Source organism: Pristiophorus japonicus, unplaced genomic scaffold, assembly GCF_044704955.1.
Source record: "Pristiophorus japonicus isolate sPriJap1 unplaced genomic scaffold, sPriJap1.hap1 HAP1_SCAFFOLD_2160, whole genome shotgun sequence".
Classification (NCBI taxonomy): domain Eukaryota; kingdom Metazoa; phylum Chordata; class Chondrichthyes; family Pristiophoridae; genus Pristiophorus; species Pristiophorus japonicus.
In genome coordinates this window covers 1-20109 of record NW_027251866.1, presented here as the reverse complement: position 1 = coordinate 20109, position 20109 = coordinate 1, and the positions used below count along the sequence as shown (strand labels likewise).

The window sequence follows — 20109 nt, the reverse complement described above, 5'->3', positions numbered from 1 at the left end:
GCCCTGGCCGAAAGGCCTCCCCCCTCCCGGTTGCTGCAGTTAAAGCCTGGCCAAAAGGCTTCCCTTCCCCCCTCCCCCACCACATCTCTCTCTTCTCTCCCTCCTACCCCCCCTACCACCCTCTTTGCTGCTGCTGTCTGGGCCGTGGAACTGCCTCTGCTTCGCTGATTCTCTTATCTGTGCCGATTTTGTTACCTGTGCAGAAGGTTTTTCCAGAGTGGTCACATACGCAGTCCTGAGAAAAATTGGAGTAAATCGGAGCTGGCCAGAATTGACGTGGGTGGCAGGTTATGCCCCCAATGAGGTAAAAAAATCCCTACCTAAGTGAATTTCGATAGCGCAGAAACTTTGGGGAAACTTGGAGATTTTAAACTTACTCCAAAAAAAAACGGTGTACGCCAAAAAAACGGCACAGATACGCCAAAAAAACGGCACAGATAGTTGGGGAAAATTGAGCCCATAAACTTTGCCGATGACAATTAAAAAAAATACAAACATAATTCTCAGGTGCCCCCATCACTCGAGGATTTTAGTCACCAGAATAAACACTCCACCTGATCCAAGTCATATGAGCAGGAGTCCACGCGCTGTCTCAGAACATTCCACTTCTTTCCTCGGAACAATCGCCAAAGAGACGATAAGCCATAGATCTTCAAACAATAGAGTCTATACAACAAGGAATGCATTAAAATGTTATGTCTTACAGATATAGACTTTACAACATGAAGTAAGTATCTTCATGGAATGCAGGTAGTTTTTAAAAGTCTATTTACAAACTCTACAAATTTTGCCATTTATGCACTAAATAACCATTGTTTACACATTAAATGTTTTCTGAAATTGCCATTGGAAGGAAGCACCTGTTTTGTAAGAATTCAATTCAAAGCCATTGGGCTAGAATTTTGGCTTTTAGCGATTTCACCCGTTTTTTTAGCACTGGGGTACCGCTACTGCCAGAGCTCTTAAAATTCGCCAAACAGTGAAGAGCGATATAGCATTCGTGATAAATCCGGCGTTGCACAACTGAATTTGTGCACTGGAGTCGAAATTTGCAAGCGAAAAAAAAATTGACCTCCTGCACATGCACAAATTTTTTTTCTGGGGGGGCGGGATTTTTTTTGTTGACATTTTTTTGTTCTTTACGCATTTCTGGTCAGCTGTCAGGGAGCGCCCGCGCATGCATAGTGCACCCAGGGCTAAATCAGCCATTTTTAGATTGCAATCACAATGGAAGGAGATGGGAGCAGGCAGCGAGCCAGAAAGTTTAGTAATGGTGCCAACGAGGCCCTTGCCACTGCTGTGAAGAGGAGATGGGGAATTTAAACAGGAGGGGTGAAATTAAACCCCTCCCAGCGGTTTTTCGTCGTATTTGGACCAGCATTGCTGAGGAGGTGTCTAGGTGACCCACACCCAGTGCCGCAAAAGATTCAATGACCATTGCAGGGTCCTTAGAGCAAGTAATATTTTTATTGATGCTCTCCTTCATTACTTAAATTACATGTTAGTATAGGTAGGCTTAGTGTTGCACTTTATTTACCATGAATGATCTTTACACATTATTACAATTGCTTTCTGAGATCTTAAAAGATGTTTCTACACTTCGATGTCTTCCTCATGAATCACGTGCAACTTCCAGGGGCATTAAACAGAGGACTGTATTAAATGCACACAGTATGGTATAAGTGCTTTGATGGCTGTGTGTGCCACAAGAGCAGATGGGCCCTCTGGTAACCATTCCCATTGTCACCTTTTCAGGAACAGATGTCCCACAACCATCAGGAGCAGTGGCGGACAGGCGGCGGTCCATCCAGAACCATGACTCTGACAGACCTGGAGGAATGAGTGGCAGGTCGGATCGGTGCCTCAGGGAGGGCAACTGCCCGTGGGGGTGCTGAGCCCCCGTTCAAAAGTGAGGGTAAGTCCAGCAAAATCCCCGGGCTGGGTTGGGGCAATGTGATGTAGTGTCTCGGGACTAAGGTTGGGGCAATGTGATGTAGTGCCTGTGGACTAGGATTCGGGCAATATGATGCAGTGTCTCTGGACTACATATAATGGAGTAACGGCGGTCCTTCAAATGAGTCTGTGCTATGTGACCGTACTCATGTCACCCTGCCCCCTCCCCTGCTGCTAACCGCTCGTCTGTTGTTTTCTATTTCCAGATGAGAAGTCGCATGCACCACATCCTCCAATGAAAGCCTCTACCTCAGGCCATCAGGAGGAGGGGTACGAGGGCAAGGAACTTCACGGAAAGGAGCAGCCTATTCCAGGGCTTGGGGTGGGGGGGGGCTGATACACTCGACACCTCCTTTTTCTTTGGACCGCATCTTGTCCGAGGAAGAAACATCCTCGGGCTTTGAGCCATCCGAGGCCGCAAGTACAAATGGCCGTTTTCCATCTCTCCAGAGGGTGAGTAAGCAAAGCTGGTCTGCTGACAAACAGGCAAGACGCACACTTGGACATGGTGGGACTGACCAGGGAGAGCACCCAGCTCCTAGAGGTATTGGGTAGGATTCCCGCAGCATTATGTGTGAAAATGATGGAGGTCGGGTCGCAGTGGCGAAAGCTCCACGAGGCCTCCCCCCGTGGTGGGGGCGGTGGCATGAGTTCCTCACCAGGCTCCTCGTCGTCCTCCTCCTCCCCTCTCCGGAGGTGATCCTGCAGTCCCCAGTGGCAAATCCTGTTCCCGCATGATGGCTAATTTGTGTAGCATGCAGCACACCACAATGAACTCCGACCTGCAGGCTGTCTCTAGAGTAGTCCAGGCATGGGAAGCGCTGCTTGAGCACTCCAATTGTCTTGGACGATGTTGCATGTGGCTATATGGCTGTCATTATAACGATGCTTGGCTTCTGTCTGAGGTTCCTGAGGGGGGTCATGAGCTAGGTGGCGAGGCCGTAACCTTTGTCCACCAGCATCCAGCACTGGCCTTGTGGCTGACGCTCAAATAGGTGAGATGGAGCATATGTCCACTGTTGATGCCTGAAAGGAGCCCGAGGCATAGAAGGCAAGTCCTGCAGTCAACTTCACCTCGACGGGCAGTGCAGTCCTGTTGCCCTGGTGGGCTGTAGGTCTGCCTTTATGAGCTGGCATATCTCTGTGACCACCTCTTTTCGGAAGCACAGCTGTCTAATGCACAGTGCCTCAGAGAGCTGCAGGTATGAGTGCTGTTGGCTGTAAATTCGTGGGGGGGTAAGGCCACCTCCCCATACATCTGCAACCTCTTCAGTTACGCTCAAAGCGCTCATCAATAAGCCTTCTTCCAGCTTGATGCTGCATAGAAAAAGCAGCCAGGAATGATGGCTGATGTAGTATAGCCCCCATTGCAGCATTGTACTTACTCGCCTGTTCCCATCTTTCGTTGGAAGCCGAGAGAGAGAGAGAGAGAGAGAGAGAGAGAGAGAGAGAGAGAGAGAGGTGACCAGAGCTGTTTCACATGGATGCCTCATTAAGGTATGTAAATCGAGACACACACGACCCCAATGCAATTTTCAGATACCAATGGGAAAAGTGGCACCACATACACGGTTCCCGTTGGAGAGCGGCCCAATCAGTGATCTTTAAAAGGGGTCGCTGCAGGCCGTTCACAGGCCCAGAAAAGAATCCATTTGACTCATTTTTGGGGCGCCAGGGGAGCACGAATGTTCCTCCTGGCTTCTCAAAAATCTCTGGCCTGATGGTCCTTTTGTACCCCCACCCCACCTCCACGAATGCCTTCCCTACCTCTTTACTGCCAACTTCAGGATTTTCCACCCCCTTGGTCCGTGAGCTGCCTGTGATCAATAGTTCAGCACTTGCAGTCTGCCAATCACATGTAAATGAGGCCTAACCATTAAAATGGATTGGCCTTTCAGCAAGGACATTGGGTGGGCAGTGCAATCAGTCCACCCACCATTTGTCTTATGTCCATGCAAAGTTAAAATCAGCCCTAATATGTTTTATTTTGATCAGAAATGTTACTGTAGCTCTTAAAGGGTTAAGTCTAGCAGATTTATTAAATAGATTTTTTGTAATTCTTGAGTACGTTCAGCATGTGATAGGACGGTGCTGAGGTTTGTCAAGCTGAAAATTGTCAGTTCCTCAGGGTACATGATCAGAATGTTGTACCTGTCACTAATTTTAAACCAAAAAAGGGCAGGTTTTATTTGAAAATGCACAGAAACAAATTCTATTAAGAACAATAGCAGAAAGAGTAACTTGAAGGAACTAAATATGTTCTTCCTAGTTTTGCTCAAAAGTACACACAGAAGAAAATATTTGTTTTGATCACTATTCATACTCCTAATACACCCACATTGGAGGCAGACTGCAGTCAGTCATGAGCTGGATCAAGTTCCCAGTTCATTAATCTTCTGAAATTTGTCATTTTTTTCAAAAAAAAAGAAAAACCGTAAACTAAAGAAATCATCCATGTATATACTTGCTTCCTTAAATTTGGTAGGATGACTTGATTAGTTAATTTTGTTTAAGGAACTAAAAAGTCTTTCAGTCCTTAATGGATTGATGATTATTCAGGATTAACAGATGATATATTCTGTTTTTCTATCTGCTTCGATTGCATTATCTACAGTACAAAACCAGATAATATAATCGTTCGCAAAGATAGATAACATTACAAAAATTAAACCATAATAAAAAGAAAGAGTTTTTATTATTTAGGAGAAAACCCACAAAACAAATTGTTTAAGAGCTAGAAGGCATAGATTTTCTGAATGTATTGCTGACAGTAACCTAATCATTTTAATGGGTTACTGTCTGTGTTACAAAGTGGAAAATCTAAGCCAAATATACATAGTCGGACAAAATCAAATTGAACAGTGTGACATTTGGACATCCTCAATATTCACACCCACTGCAATTCCATAAGCAATGGCAGCATGGAAAAACAGAATACAAAGTGATAAACAGCATTTTAATATTCAACACACACAAAGTTTATAACACTGCAACAGTTGACAAACAGTGGCACTTTATACTATGGGAGAAGGGTTTGTGATGAATATGTTTTCTTCCTGGAAACAGTGACTGAAAAGTACCTTTGTTTCAGAAATAAAAACCCTAACTATTGGTACACACTAGTTGACACCCTGTGCAAATAACAATGGCCGTCTACTCTCCAGAGCATGCCTCCCAGGTCAAGCTGAAGAAAGACAACGATTGCTTTCAAAAGAAATGTTAATACTGAAAACAAAGATAGTAATATTGTTCAGAGCATGATGGCTGGTGTTATCACTAATTTGTGGCTCCAATTACAAAAAGCCACATTGTACAAACTACAAGTGCTGCATTTGCAACATCCTTACAAATATGAACAAACTGGGTTGGCAATAATGTGAGCAGTATTATACAACACGATAGCAAAACAATGCAATACAAAGACTTATTGAAAATATAGCTAACATTAGTACTGTCACTATTCATAATAGACATAACTACACTGATTTTAACTGACCCCGCCTGGAGGAATCTGGCAATAGGGCAATTAAAATCAGCCAGCCACTTACCTCCACTTATGGTGCAGCCTTCCTGCTGTGTCCCAATGTTAACCCGGTCTTTCGAGCAGGCAAGCAAGACACCTGCAGGAAGGTGGGGGGGGGGGGGGGGGTCCTTCCTTCCTTAAATATGCAGATCGGACAGACGAAGGTAGGACCCAATCTGCAAGGACTGAGCGGATGAGCAGTGGCGGTTTCACCGTCTGGCCAAACCTGCCAGGAGCTGGTACATTGGGCAAAGCAGGCACAGCTAGAAAGTATGAATAATTTATTTTAGGGTTCCTTGTGGGCCAGGAGAAGCAGGAGTACTCCACCAGGCTCAGCGAGGAAGCCTTGCCTCAGAGCACCCCCTCCCCCACTCTGAGCTTGTGGGGGGGGGGGGCAGGGGGAGAAGAGAGAGAGAGCTTGGTAGGGGGCAAGAGAGAGCTTCGGAGGGGATGGGGGGAGGGGGAGAGAGAACTTGGGGGGAGAGAGGGGGGGAAAAGAGAGGAGGGGGGAGGGAGAGCTGGGTGGTGGGGGGCAGAGGAAGAGCTGGGGGGGGGGGGGGAGGAGAGAGCGAGCTGGGGGGGGAAGGAGAGCGAGCTGGGGGGGGAAGGAGAGCGAGCTGGGGGGGGAAGGAGAGCGAGCTGGGGGGGGAAGGAGAGCGAGCTGGGGGGGGAAGGAGAGCGAGCTGGGGGGGGAAGGAGAGCGAGCTGGGGGGGGAAGGAGAGCGAGCTGGGGGGGGAAGGAGAGCGAGCTGGGGGGGGAAGGAGAGCGAGCTGGGGGGGAAGGAGAGCGAGCTGGGGGGGGAAGGAGAGCGAGCTGGGGGGGGAAGGAGAGCGAGCTGGGGGGGGAAGGAGAGCGAGCTGGGGGGGGAAGGAGAGCGAGCTGGGGGGGGAAGGAGAGCGAGCTGGGGGGGGAAGGAGAGCGAGCTGGGGGGGGAAGGAGAGCGAGCTGGGGGGGGAAGGAGAGCGAGCTGGGGGGGGAAGGAGAGCGAGCTGGGGGGGGAAGGAGAGCGAGCTGGGGGGGGAAGGAGAGCGAGCTGGGGGGGGAAGGAGAGCGAGCTGGGGGGGGAAGGAGAGCGAGCTGGGGGGGGAAGGAGAGCGAGCTGGGGGGGGAAGGAGAGCGAGCTGGGGGGGGAAGGAGAGCGAGCTGGGGGGGGAAGGAGAGCGAGCTGGGGGGGGAAGGAGAGCGAGCTGGGGGGGGAAGGAGAGCGAGCTGGGGGGGGAAGGAGAGCGAGCTGGGGGGGGAAGGAGAGCGAGCTGGGGGGGGAAGGAGAGCGAGCTGGGGGGGGAAGGAGAGCGAGCTGGGGGGGGAAGGAGAGCGAGCTGGGGGGGGAAGGAGAGCGAGCTGGGGGGGGAAGGAGAGCGAGCTGGGGGGGGAAGGAGAGCGAGCTGGGGGGGGAAGGAGAGCGAGCTGGGGGGGGAAGGAGAGCGAGCTGGGGGGGGAAGGAGAGCGAGCTGGGGGGGGAAGGAGAGCGAGCTGGGGGGGGAAGGAGAGCGAGCTGGGGGGGGAAGGAGAGCGAGCTGGGGGGGGAAGGAGAGCGAGCTGGGGGGGGAAGGAGAGCGAGCTGGGGGGGGAAGGAGAGCGAGCTGGGGGGGGAAGGAGAGCGAGCTGGGGGGGGAAGGAGAGCGAGCTGGGGGGGGAAGGAGAGCGAGCTGGGGGGGGAAGGAGAGCGAGCTGGGGGGGGAAGGAGAGCGAGCTGGGGGGGGAAGGAGAGCGAGCTGGGGGGGGAAGGAGAGCGAGCTGGGGGGGGAAGGAGAGCGAGCTGGGGGGGGAAGGAGAGCGAGCTGGGGGGGGAAGGAGAGCGAGCTGGGGGGGGAAGGAGAGCGAGCTGGGGGGGGAAGGAGAGCGAGCTGGGGGGGGAAGGAGAGCGAGCTGGGGGGGGAAGGAGAGCGAGCTGGGGGGGGAAGGAGAGCGAGCTGGGGGGGGAAGGAGAGCGAGCTGGGGGGGGAAGGAGAGCGAGCTGGGGGGGGAAGGAGAGCGAGCTGGGGGGGGAAGGAGAGCGAGCTGGGGGGGGAAGGAGAGCGAGCTGGGGGGGGAAGGAGAGCGAGCTGGGGGGGGAAGGAGAGCGAGCTGGGGGGGGAAGGAGAGCGAGCTGGGGGGGGAAGGAGAGCGAGCTGGGGGGGGAAGGAGAGCGAGCTGGGGGGGGAAGGAGAGCGAGCTGGGGGGGGAAGGAGAGCGAGCTGGGGGGGGAAGGAGAGCGAGCTGGGGGGGGAAGGAGAGCGAGCTGGGGGGGGAAGGAGAGCGAGCTGGGGGGGGAAGGAGAGCGAGCTGGGGGGGGAAGGAGAGCGAGCTGGGGGGGGAAGGAGAGCGAGCTGGGGGGGGAAGGAGAGCGAGCTGGGGGGGGAAGGAGAGCGAGCTGGGGGGGGAAGGAGAGCGAGCTGGGGGGGGAAGGAGAGCGAGCTGGGGGGGGAAGGAGAGCGAGCTGGGGGGGGAAGGAGAGCGAGCTGGGGGGGGAAGGAGAGCGAGCTGGGGGGGGAAGGAGAGCGAGCTGGGGGGGGAAGGAGAGCGAGCTGGGGGGGGAAGGAGAGCGAGCTGGGGGGGGAAGGAGAGCGAGCTGGGGGGGGAAGGAGAGCGAGCTGGGGGGGGAAGGAGAGCGAGCTGGGGGGGGAAGGAGAGCGAGCTGGGGGGGGAAGGAGAGCGAGCTGGGGGGGGAAGGAGAGCGAGCTGGGGGGGGAAGGAGAGCGAGCTGGGGGGGGAAGGAGAGCGAGCTGGGGGGGGAAGGAGAGCGAGCTGGGGGGGGAAGGAGAGCGAGCTGGGGGGGGAAGGAGAGCGAGCTGGGGGGGGAAGGAGAGCGAGCTGGGGGGGGAAGGAGAGCGAGCTGGGGGGGGAAGGAGAGCGAGCTGGGGGGGGAAGGAGAGCGAGCTGGGGGGGGAAGGAGAGCGAGCTGGGGGGGGAAGGAGAGCGAGCTGGGGGGGGAAGGAGAGCGAGCTGGGGGGGGAAGGAGAGCGAGCTGGGGGGGGAAGGAGAGCGAGCTGGGGGGGGAAGGAGAGCGAGCTGGGGGGGGAAGGAGAGCGAGCTGGGGGGGGAAGGAGAGCGAGCTGGGGGGGGAAGGAGAGCGAGCTGGGGGGGGAAGGAGAGCGAGCTGGGGGGGGAAGGAGAGCGAGCTGGGGGGGGAAGGAGAGCGAGCTGGGGGGGGAAGGAGAGCGAGCTGGGGGGGGAAGGAGAGCGAGCTGGGGGGGGAAGGAGAGCGAGCTGGGGGGGGAAGGAGAGCGAGCTGGGGGGGGGAAGGAGAGCGAGCTGGGGGGGGGGAAGGAGAGCGAGCTGGGGGGGGGGAAGGAGAGCGAGCTGGGGGGGGGGAAGGAGAGCGAGCTGGGGGGGGGGAAGGAGAGCGAGCTGGGGGGGGGAAGGAGAGCGAGCTGGGGGGGGGAAGGAGAGCGAGCTGGGGGGGGGAAGGAGAGCGAGCTGGGGGGGGGAAGGAGAGCGAGCTGGGGGGGGGAAGGAGAGCGAGCTGGGGGGGGGAAGGAGAGCGAGCTGGGGGGGGGAAGGAGAGCGAGCTGGGGGGGGGAAGGAGAGCGAGCTGGGGGGGGGAAGGAGAGCGAGCTGGGGGGGGGAAGGAGAGCGAGCTGGGGGGGGGAAGGAGAGCGAGCTGGGGGGGGGAAGGAGAGCGAGCTGGGGGGGGGAAGGAGAGCGAGCTGGGGGGGGGAAGGAGAGCGAGCTGGGGGGGGGAAGGAGAGCGAGCTGGGGGGGGGAAGGAGAGCGAGCTGGGGGGGGGAAGGAGAGCGAGCTGGGGGGGGGAAGGAGAGCGAGCTGGGGGGGGGAAGGAGAGCGAGCTGGGGGGGGGAAGGAGAGCGAGCTGGGGGGGGGAAGGAGAGCGAGCTGGGGGGGGGAAGGAGAGCGAGCTGGGGGGGGGAAGGAGAGCGAGCTGGGGGGGGGAAGGAGAGCGAGCTGGGGGGGGGAAGGAGAGCGAGCTGGGGGGGGGAAGGAGAGCGAGCTGGGGGGGGGAAGGAGAGCGAGCTGGGGGGGGAAGGAGAGCGAGCTGGGGGGGGGAAGGAGAGCGAGCTGGGGGGGGGAAGGAGAGCGAGCTGGGGGGGGGAAGGAGAGCGAGCTGGGGGGGGGAAGGAGAGCGAGCTGGGGGGGGGAAGGAGAGCGAGCTGGGGGGGGGGAAGGAGAGCGAGCTGGGGGGGGGGGAAGGAGAGCGAGCTGGGGGGGGAAGGAGAGCGAGCTGGGGGGGGAAGGAGAGCGAGCTGGGGGGGGGCGAAGGAGAGAGAGCTGGGGGGGGGGGGCGAAGGAGAGAGAGCTGGGGGGGCGCGAAGGAGAGAGAGCTGGGGGGGGGGGCGAAGGAGAGAGAGCTGGGGGGGGCGCGAAGGAGAGAGAGCTGGGGGGGCGCGAAGGAGAGAGAGCTGGGGGGGGGGGCAAAGGAGAGAGAGCTGGGGGGGGGGCGAAGGAGAGAGAGCTGGGGGGGGGCGAAGGAGAGAGAGCTGGGGGGGGCGAAGGAGAGAGAGCTGGGGGGGGGCGAAGGAGAGAGAGCTGGGGGGGGGGGCGAAGGAGAGAGAGCTGGGGGGGGGCGAAGGAGAGAGAGCTGGGGGGGGCGAAGGAGAGAGAGCTGGGGGGGGCGAAGGAGAGAGAGCTGGGGGGGGCGAAGGAGAGAGAGCTGGGGGGGGCGAAGGAGAGAGAGCTGGGGGGGCGAAGGAGAGAGAGCTGGGGGGGCGAAGGAGAGAGAGCTGGGGGGGGCGAAGGAGAGAGAGCTGGGGGGGGCGAAGGAGAGAGAGCTGGGGGGGGCGAAGGAGAGAGAGCTGGGGGGGGCGAAGGAGAGAGAGCTGGGGGGGCGAAGGAGAGAGAGCTGGGGGGGGCGAAGGAGAGAGAGCTGGGGGGGGCGAAGGAGAGAGAGCTGGGGGGGGCGAAGGAGAGAGAGCTGGGGGGGGGCGAAGGAGAGAGAGCTGGGGGGGGCGAAGGAGAGAGAGCTGGGGGGGGCGAAGGAGAGAGAGCTGGGGGGGGCGAAGGAGAGAGAGCTGGGGGGGGCGAAGGAGAGAGAGCTGGGGGGGGCGAAGGAGAGAGAGCTGGGGGGGGCGAAGGAGAGAGAGCTGGGGGGGGCGAAGGAGAGAGAGCTGGGGGGGGCGAAGGAGAGAGAGCTGGGGGGGGCGAAGGAGAGAGAGCTGGGGGGGGCGAAGGAGAGAGAGCTGGGGGGGGCGAAGGAGAGAGAGCTGGGGGGGGCGAAGGAGAGAGAGCTGGGGGGGGCGAAGGAGAGAGAGCTGGGGGGGGCGAAGGAGAGAGAGCTGGGGGGGGCGAAGGGGGGGGGGCGAAGTAGAGAGAGCTGGGGGGGGCGAAGGAGAGAGAGCTGGGGGGGGCGAAGGAGAGAGAGCTGGGGGGGGCGAAGGGGGGGGGGCGAAGTAGAGAGAGCTGGGGGGGGCGAAGGAGAGAGAGCTGGGGGGGGGCGAAGGAGAGAGAGCTGGGGGGGGCGAAGGAGAGAGAGCTGGGGGGGGACGAAGGAGAGAGAGCTGGGGGGGGGCGAAGGAGAGAGAGCTGGGGGGGGGGCGAAGGAGAGAGAGCTGGGGGGGGGCGAAGGAGAGAGAGCTGGGGGGGGCGAAGGAGAGAGAGCTGGGGGGGGCGAAGGAGAGAGAGCTGGGGGGGGCGAAGGAGAGAGAGCTGGGGGGGGCGAAGGAGAGAGAGCTGGGGGGGGGCGAAGGAGAGAGAGCTGGGGGGGGGCGAAGGAGAGAGAGCTGGGGGGGGCGAAGGAGAGAGAGCTGGGGGCGGCGAAGGAGAGAGAGCTGGGGGGGGGGGCGAAGGAGAGAGAGCTGGGGGGGGGGGCGAAGGAGAGAGAGCTGGGGGGGGGGGGAAGGAGAGAGAGCTGGGGGGGGGGGGGAAGGAGAGAGAGCTGGGGGGGGGGGAAGGAGAGAGAGCTGGGGGGGAGAAAGAACTGCCGGGGGGTGGGGGTAAATAGACACATCCAAAAAAAATACTGTGTTGCTAAATCAAGCCAAGAATGACTATAAACCTTTATTTTTTTGCCAATGTTTTTATAGCAATATCAATGAGTCATTCATTAAGGACACAAATTTTTCAAGAGTTGATCACACAAGTTGTAGTAATAGGATCCTTATAGGAACCACAACCAGTGCTGTGAATCCAGACTTGCTTCACAATCCTTTTTAATAAATTCTCTTTTGTTTTACCATTAACTATATATAAAATTTGCAAGGCAGTTCTAACAGGAAGGGCACCGAATATAGATTTTAAAAATGCTGCTCGATTAGATATCAGAGGCTGTTGCATACTTGTTTTAGCTTGCTTTCCAGTATGTTGGAGAAGTGGGAAAAATAAAGATGACAGCACCCCCTGTTGTTCAATGTAAGTTTATAATGGCTTGTGCATGATCAGCACCAGCAGGACTATCTGTTGTGGATCTGTGTTAAGGGGTATAGAACTGGAAAGTAATTCAATCACTATATTGCAGCAAATAATGTTCAATGAAAAATATTTCATCACCAGCTGTTTTGTTGGTGCCAAACATTTTTTTTTTTTAAAACTGTGCACCACTTCTAAAATTGTTGCCAAGCCCGAGGAAGGCTTTTCAGTTGTTCATTTTTCCACCTTCTCTGCTTCAGAGGGCAGTGACTCTTTTGGGCATATGGTTTCACGAGCACCATTATTCACATACGAGACTAGACAAACAGCAGGGGATTGGGCATGGGGGTAAGGAAAAATAATTACATTGTAGCAGGGCCTGATCCCATTCACATATGGACAATCCAACGGCAGTTGGTGGATAGCAATTGGTACAGGAACCTTGGCCAATTTTTCTAGCTGAGGCCATTTCCAGCCACTTTAGATTGTATCAATTAAATCGGCAGACCTGAAATTTAAAAGAACTATCTTGGAAGCTTGCAAAGAAGAATTTCAAGCTTTCTGTGCACTATTTATTTAACATTGATAATTTAATCTTATAAATCGTTAAAGAAAAAAATCTCTCCTCTTGATATAATTGAGTCTTCCATTAGCAATCTCAGTTTTATTTGTCTAGGAATATAAACTCTACCAGTAAGTAGTTTGAATATAAAGGCACTTGCTGTTCAATTAGTTAATTGCGGTTACTTTTTATTGACTCAATGCATTTCTTTGAAAAGTTATTTGAAAGGTTCCTCCACAGAACTTGGAAGACAGCCATTCTCCTGAAATGAATTTGACAGCATTCTGGTAACTTCAGCAAATGAGTGAGGTCTGCAAACTAGCCTTGATAGGACAATACTGTTTCCAGATTGCCAGAAAGCAGTCATTTAAAAAAAGAGCACACCATAATCAGTCGCACAGGGTAGCTTCTTCTCCCCGATGACTTTGTGGGTAAAGGCCATTCATGGTTTGTGCTGAATTAGTGGATTTCTGCTGCGTTCCCAATTGTAGTGCTACAATTCAGCCTCAGCCAGGTTCCTACTCCTAATTGCTATGTAGCCACTTCTTCTGAAAAGTGTGTATGTGGATGTTTGGGGGAAGGGAAGAAGCACAGGGTCAAGCACAGCTGCGATGCCCACTATGGTTGAGTAGCTTGTCAATATTAATGATCTAGACTCAACTACAGAATGGCCACTTGGTCTAGGTACTTGAGGGAATGCTGACACTTGTGCAACTATACCTCAGCAAGAATCTGCCATTTTGATGAGTAGTAAGAAAAAATAACCGCCGACAAAAAGCTAGGTTTTTAAGCAACTAAGCAGATATTTTATAGAAGGTATATAGTTACGTAAAGTGGAGTCTGAAAGAGATTCGGGTACACTAGTTCACTAAATATTGTGTAAGTACTGTTATTGGCTTTTGTCAAGTCCAAAGCTGGACAGGGATGGTTGTGATGAAGATTTTTATTTTAAAAAAAACTTATAGAACTGCTTCTCATCACAAGATGCAGAGTAGGAAAAATTGACATTTTTAAAACCAGACTTCAGCTATCTGGCTTCATCAGTTTTTACATTTCTGGACAGCCAACTCAAATACTGGATGAATGCAACTCTCCGTGAAAGTTGTCATGCTGTACAACAGAAGTTGCCAAGACAATTGTATGGTTTAGAAGTAGATCCACAGAAGACATCTGAGGAATTACACTGACACTTTATAAAAGCACTGGAGACCCATACTTGGGAGCACTGTGTCCTGTTTTTAGTCTCGAGTGTAAACCTAAATAAGGTGAACTATTTGGGCTTCCCAACTTGCATTCTTATAAGATTTTAAATCCAGTGGAAAGTTGTTTTAATAACAACTTCCGGCTGATCTGGAAACCTACCAATTACCATTTATCTTGATGATGAATAGTAGATACACTCCACCGAGATCCTTTCCTGATGTCACTGCAATGTAGTCTACTTAACTTCTTCATAAATAAAATTAATATCTTTCAACTATTTATAAGAAAATGCAGTAAAAAACACATGAACAATATTAAGTGCCAAATAATTTACAGTGGTCTTCAACTGTACATCATTTATAAATGGAGCTATATGCAGACAATCTTCTCTCATTGCAGTTGTCATGAAACCACTATTTTGAACAAATTGCATTGCCAGACTAATGCAGATGCAATGGCAGATTATGGTCATCTTTCATTTTAGTATTCCCTGTGCATATGCACATCAAACCAAATGCTTATGGCTTTACAGTGAAACATTTTTGTACTTGGCACATAATGGCAGCATCAAGCATTCCCTGTCAGGTAAAGTACAGATCAAAGGCAATAAAGGACTACATTAACTGAAGACTAAATTACACAAAAGTAAATTTTATTTTCAGGCCCAAACTAATTCTTACCTCCCAATGCAGATTTCCAGGCTAATATACAATCACAACATATTTCTTAGTTTACATTATTCTTTGAACAAATGTTACAAAATGTATAGTTAGGCTGTAGAAAACACTGCTACAATCTTCAAGATTTAAAGTAAATGTATCCAGAACCTAAGTTAGTTTTGTAACATCACCCACACACAAAAAGGAAAAAAAATAGCAATTTGTCCACAAAATAAGAACAATCTATTTTGTAGTTTAAACACTTTTTCATTATTTTACTTCAAAATATTCAACATCAGTTTTCAGAGAACTTTTCTGACAGGAAAAACCTTCATACTTTCATAGATGCAAAACAAATTCACTCTCTTTCAGATGTGATTAACTATCACTTACACAACTGAATTATCAAGTAGTAAAAGCATAATATGGAAACATCACAAACCACTTAAAAAGTTACATAGTTTCTAAAAACCCATAAATTGGAAGTATTACTTTTGAGGAAAACGGCACTCCAGACATACTAGAAAGAGAGAAATTATGAGCTTTAGCACCACCTGGTGAGCAAGATAACTAGTTTTATGGAATGTTGATTTTAAAATTTAACCCAGAAAACAGTAAAGTAATCTGGCTCCTAGAAAGAAAACGATAGGTATTTCCAGTTCTACTGTCTGTGCCTTAATGAAATTAAATATAAATTATAAACATCATAAATACAATCTTCAATGCTGCAGTGTTTCCTACTTCAAAATGCTTGTAAATTCTAATTAGAAACATTTGGAATTTTGGTATAGCATTTACAAAATGAGTATTTTATTGCTTTAGACTTGTTTGGAAGAATGGAAAGGTTAACACTTTTTTTTTTACACAAAATATAGAAAGTGTCCAAATAATGCTAAACCCATAGTTGTGAACATAATGCGAAGAGCCAAATCATCCAGAAACTACAGATTTGAAAATTAAAAAAGTCAACATGATAGCTCCACACATTGAAGCACTATATATATATTATGTTATGAGGTTTTATGGCCCCTAATCTCATCTGAACATACAACAGAAGGGTGCTGAGGAAAGGACTGGCACTTTGCTACAGTAAATGGTCAAAAAAATCCAGGTATTTCCCCTTGTAGCTCTACTGCATCGCTTTGCAGTTTGATAATGACCATAAGAGAGGTCTGTGAGAAGGTCAGCTACTCACTCAGTCACAGATGTGAAGCCCATGATTGTTATTAGAATGATTTTAAGAGTCTTTTTAAAAATGTGTTCTTGGGGCACGGGTGATGCTGGCAAGACCATGTTTATTGCCCATCCCTAGCGATCCTGAAGTGGTGGTTCAGCAGCAGAGGGGGGCTTTCTCCATGTGATGAAGGTGCTCCCACAATGGTGTTGTGTAGGGAATTCCAGTGTATTGACACAGTGAATATGAAGGAATGGGACAATTTATATCCAAGTCAGGATGGTGTATAACTTGGAGGGGAGCTAGGAGGTGGTGTTCCCATGACATTGCTGTTATTGTCCTCCTTGATGGCAAAGGACGCAGATGTTGGAGGTGCTATCAAAGTAGTGTTGGTCAGTCGCTGCAGTGTTGTCGTGTAAATGGGGCATACTGCAGCCACAGGGCACTGATGATGCAGGAGGTGGCGTGATAGAAAAATCAATCAAGTGATCTGCCCTGTCCTGGATGGTGTTGAGCTTTGAGTGTTGTTCAACCTGCACCAATCTAAGTGAGTGATTGGTATTCCATCGCACTCCTTACTTGAACCTTGTAGATGGTGGAAAGGTTTAAGGGGTCAGGAAGTGAACAACTCATTGCCATGCCTGTCATTTGTACTGACATACTTGTTATGAGTAGTTTGTATTTGATCTTAATTGATCTGACAATTAAAAAGATATATAAAGCGCCTTTCATGAGCACAGGATGCCCCAAAGTGCTTTATCACCAATGAAGTACTTTTGAAGTATAACTGTTGTAATGTAGAAAACACACCTGACAATTTGCACACAGCAAGGTCCCACAGACAGCAATGTGATAATGACCAGATAATCTGTTTATAAGGTGTTGGTTGAGGGATAAATATTGGCCAGGGCACCGAGGAGAACTCCCATGCTCTTCTTCGAAATAGTGGATCTTTTACATCCACCTAAGAGGACAGATGGGCCTAAGTTTAATGTCCCATGCGAAAGACGGCAACTCCAACAGTGCAGCACTCCCTCAGTACTGCACTGGAATGTCATCCTAGATTTTGTGCCCAAAACCTTTTGACTCAGAGGCGAGAATACTACCAACTGAGCCACGACTGACACCTCTGAGGTACTCTTGGCCATTTTACTCGGTAAGATACAGAAGTCTATTGATTCCTGTACTCAAACAATGCCTGTCATCTACCTGGGCTTCAAAAGACTAACTAAAGATCACAACAAAATATATTTGTTTTCTCAGTTCAAATTCTCTTGTCCTTCACCTTCAATTATTATGTTACTAGCCATTAATCTTTCCAAGTCCTTGGTAAAAGGTTGACACCTTACCTGGCCCCATATACATAAAAGCAGTAGATGTGAAAGGTCAGGAGAGCAATGATGTCCGAAACAATGGACAGGGCGACAGTCAAGCCAAGACATGCTGATAGTCCAACGTACCACAGGATCATCTCAATAAATGGAGACATCAGATGGATGTAGCCTATGGAATAAATACACACTGAACTGGTGTTGTTGCATTGATCAAAGAAACTTTGGCAACAGTTCTGAACAAACAAGCAAACACTGGATGGAAATTGTGAATCAGAATTCTCCTGGGTATCGAAATCTTCTCTCTAACCACTTCCAGTACATACACCACCTGGCTCGATATCCCACTTTTCTGCAACTAAAATTGCCATTTATCACATCCTTCCCAGAAAAAATGTTGCTTTGAATTCAACTTAGCCATAGACAATAAATCCTGTGATCAGAGTGCACTTCCTGGCAGCAACAGTGCTCCAGGGAAACAAAAATTGAAGAGAATTTTTAAACTCAGTTCAAATTTTCAATAAAGTTTTTGCTTCCCTTAGAGCTCACCAAGGACAAACTAAATAGCCTCCCCAGTCTTCCTGACATCATAAGCACCAGAGTGGGTACAGAGGAGATTTATGAGATACTGCAAGTACTGGAGAATTTTAGCTATGAGGAAAAGATTGGGTTGTTTTCTTTGGAACAGAGGACGCTGAGCGGAGACTTGATTGATATGTATAAAATTATGAGAGGCCTAGACAGAGTGGATAGGGAGGACCTATTTCCCCCAGCAGACAGGTCAATATCCAGGGGGCATAGATTTAAAGTAATTGGTAGAAGGATTAGAGGGGAAGCGAAAAGAATGTATTCACCTAGAGTGGGGATCTGGAACTCACTGCCTGAAAGGAAGGTAGAGGCAGAAACACTCAACATTTAAAAAGTACTTGGATGTGCACTTGAAGTGCAGTAATCTACAAGGCTATGGACCAAGAGCTAGAAAGTGGGATTAGGCAAGATAACTCTTTTTTGCTGGGCACAGACATGCTGGGTTGAATGGCCTCTTTCTGTGCCATAAATTTCTATGATTCTATGGTAAGGAACATAGCTCTTTTGCCCCAAGACTGTTCAAAAGTCATTTCAACCTCAAAATGTAACAAGTATAAAAACCTCATGAAACGTTGTAATCGTACAAATAGAGTAATGTTGTAGCTGGTAATGTTATTCCTGCTATCAACTTAGCTTTTACAATTCTGGAGCCATAGTAAATTTGCTATCTTAAGACTAGCAGTTTCTTGAAATTTTGTTTTGATGAATCGCTAGTTTTATCATCATACAGATGAGAGGTTGCAATCAGTGTGATTATTATTTTTAACTATAACTGAAATTGCCAATACAGTAACCAAAATGGTGCAGAGAGGAAAAACTCAGCAAAATTACATATAAAAACACGAAGTTACTTAAACAAAATTTATTCTGTGCAACTAAAACTACACTGGTTCCAATATGTTTGGTCCAATGAAATTGTACTTGTTTAGAAATTTAAAGCGCTAAGCAAGAAGGATTTTCAAATTATATCAGGGAAATGTGTTAGAAAACCAGAAAATACTGAAAACCCTCATCCAGTCAGGCAGCATTGGTGGAGAGAACAAAGTGTTTTGACAAAAGGTGTTCTCTCCACAGATGCTGCCTGACCTGCTGAGGGTTTCCAGTACTTTTGCTTTTTGTTTCAGATTTACAGAGCTTTTGCTTTTTGTTCAAGGAATTTGGATTTTGTTAGCTAATGACTGTAAAAATCTAAACCATCTTGGCTTTAGACACAAGGACAAAATCAAACATAAGAAATAGGAGCAGGGTCATACGACCCCTTGAACATGTTCCACCATGCAATAAGATCATGGCTGATGATCTACCTCAACTCCACTTTTGCAACGACTGAGTAACCACAGCCCTCTGGGGTAGAGAATTCCAAAGATTCACAACCATTTGAGTGAAGACATTTTTCCCCATCTCAGTCCTAAATGGTCGACCTCTTATTCCGAGACTGTGGCCCCTGGTTCGAGACACATCAGACAGGGGAAACATCCTCCCAGCATCATCATATCGAATCGAGGATAACTTGCTTCCACGTCAAGAAGTTCACAGGTGTTTCAATGAAGGACCCAACATTCCAGGTCCTGAACTAAATCTTGAAAGGTGGAAGATGCCTGTGCGTGAATTTTTTTTTTAAAACTTGTGGTGGCCATTGCACACCAGCCACCACATGGGCTGGACAGAGCTAGGTTTTGGTCCAGTCGCAAGGATTAACCAAGACGACTGGAGACCAGCTCTGCTGCACGGACCTAGTATGCACACATCGCAGTGTGGGCTGGCCCGTGATGCCCCTGGGCCCTCACCTTTCCTGGGCCCCGAACTCACGCCTCTCTACAATCTCTCGCCGCTCCTTCACTCCGACCTCGCCGCTCCTGCTGTATCTGCCACTCTCCAATCACCGAACTGGATCTTGGTGACGCCCCTTTTCATTGCTGTTGCTCTCCTGCTCCAGCACGTGCTGCTCCCTAGAGTGGTATGCCTCCACGCCGCTCCTTCCGCACCCCGGCCTGCTCCGATGGTGCTCGCAGGCCGGGGGCCACTCAGCCTGCTTGGCCAGGCCTCTCAGCAATAACCCTGTCAAGCCCCTTAAGAATTTACTGTGTTTCAATGAAATCACCTCTCATTGAACACATCCCAAACCACTTACTTTTGAAGTGCAATCACAGTTCTGTAGGCAAGGTGGCAATTTCAGAGGAACTGGTACACAGAATGACTTACTTATCCAAAGATGGATGTGATAAAGGAAGAAACGTCCCAGTACTTCGTCTAGTGCTTTGTTCATCTTCAATCCAGCAGGAGCTCCCATCAGCCACTCCAGCAGTTCCTGCAACTCCTTAGCAATGCGCTATCACAAAAAAATATATATATATTATTAATTAATGTTAAATCTTCACAGATATTTGGCATGACAAGCACTTAACAGACTTAGATTTCACACTGCATGTAATATAACTCCAGCCCGGCGAAGCCATATTTTAAAAATGCCCAGGTGATCAACTGGATCAACTGGAGTCAGTCGAGGAGGCGGGAGCTCGGAGCAGCGCGAGTCCGGGGTCGGCGAGAGGCCTATAAAGGCCAGCGGGAGTCGAGCAGTTCGAGCAGTCAGTCGAGGAGGCGGGAGCTCGGAGCAGCGCGAGTCCGGGGTCGGCGAGAGGCCTATAAAGGCCAGCGGGAGTCGAGCAGTTCGAGCAGTCAGTCGAGGAGGCGGGTGCTCGGAGCAGCGCGAGTCCGGGGTCGGCGAGAGGCCTATAAAGGCCAGCGGGAGTCGAGCAGTTCGAGCAGTCAGTCGAGGAGGCGGGAGCTCGGAGCAGCGCGAGTCCGGGGTCGGCGAGAGGCGTGCCGGTGCAGCTAC

The 20109-nt window shown here is 50.7% G+C and overlaps 1 protein-coding gene across 1 annotated transcript in view; it reads right to left on the bottom strand.

Moving 5' to 3' along the window:
* Nucleotides 1-19602, bottom strand: part of LOC139245301 (phosphatidylinositol N-acetylglucosaminyltransferase subunit Q-like) — a gene marked incomplete at its 5' end in the record, with an annotated part of 28195 nt that extends 8593 nt beyond the window's left edge. The window contains 3 exons of the mRNA XM_070871146.1: nucleotides 555-666; nucleotides 16704-16857; nucleotides 19476-19602. Of these exons, the coding sequence (XP_070727247.1) occupies nucleotides 555-666; nucleotides 16704-16857; nucleotides 19476-19602 (393 nt within the window). The remainder of the gene's footprint in view (nucleotides 1-554; nucleotides 667-16703; nucleotides 16858-19475) is intronic.
* Nucleotides 19603-20109: the final 507 nt, after the last annotated feature.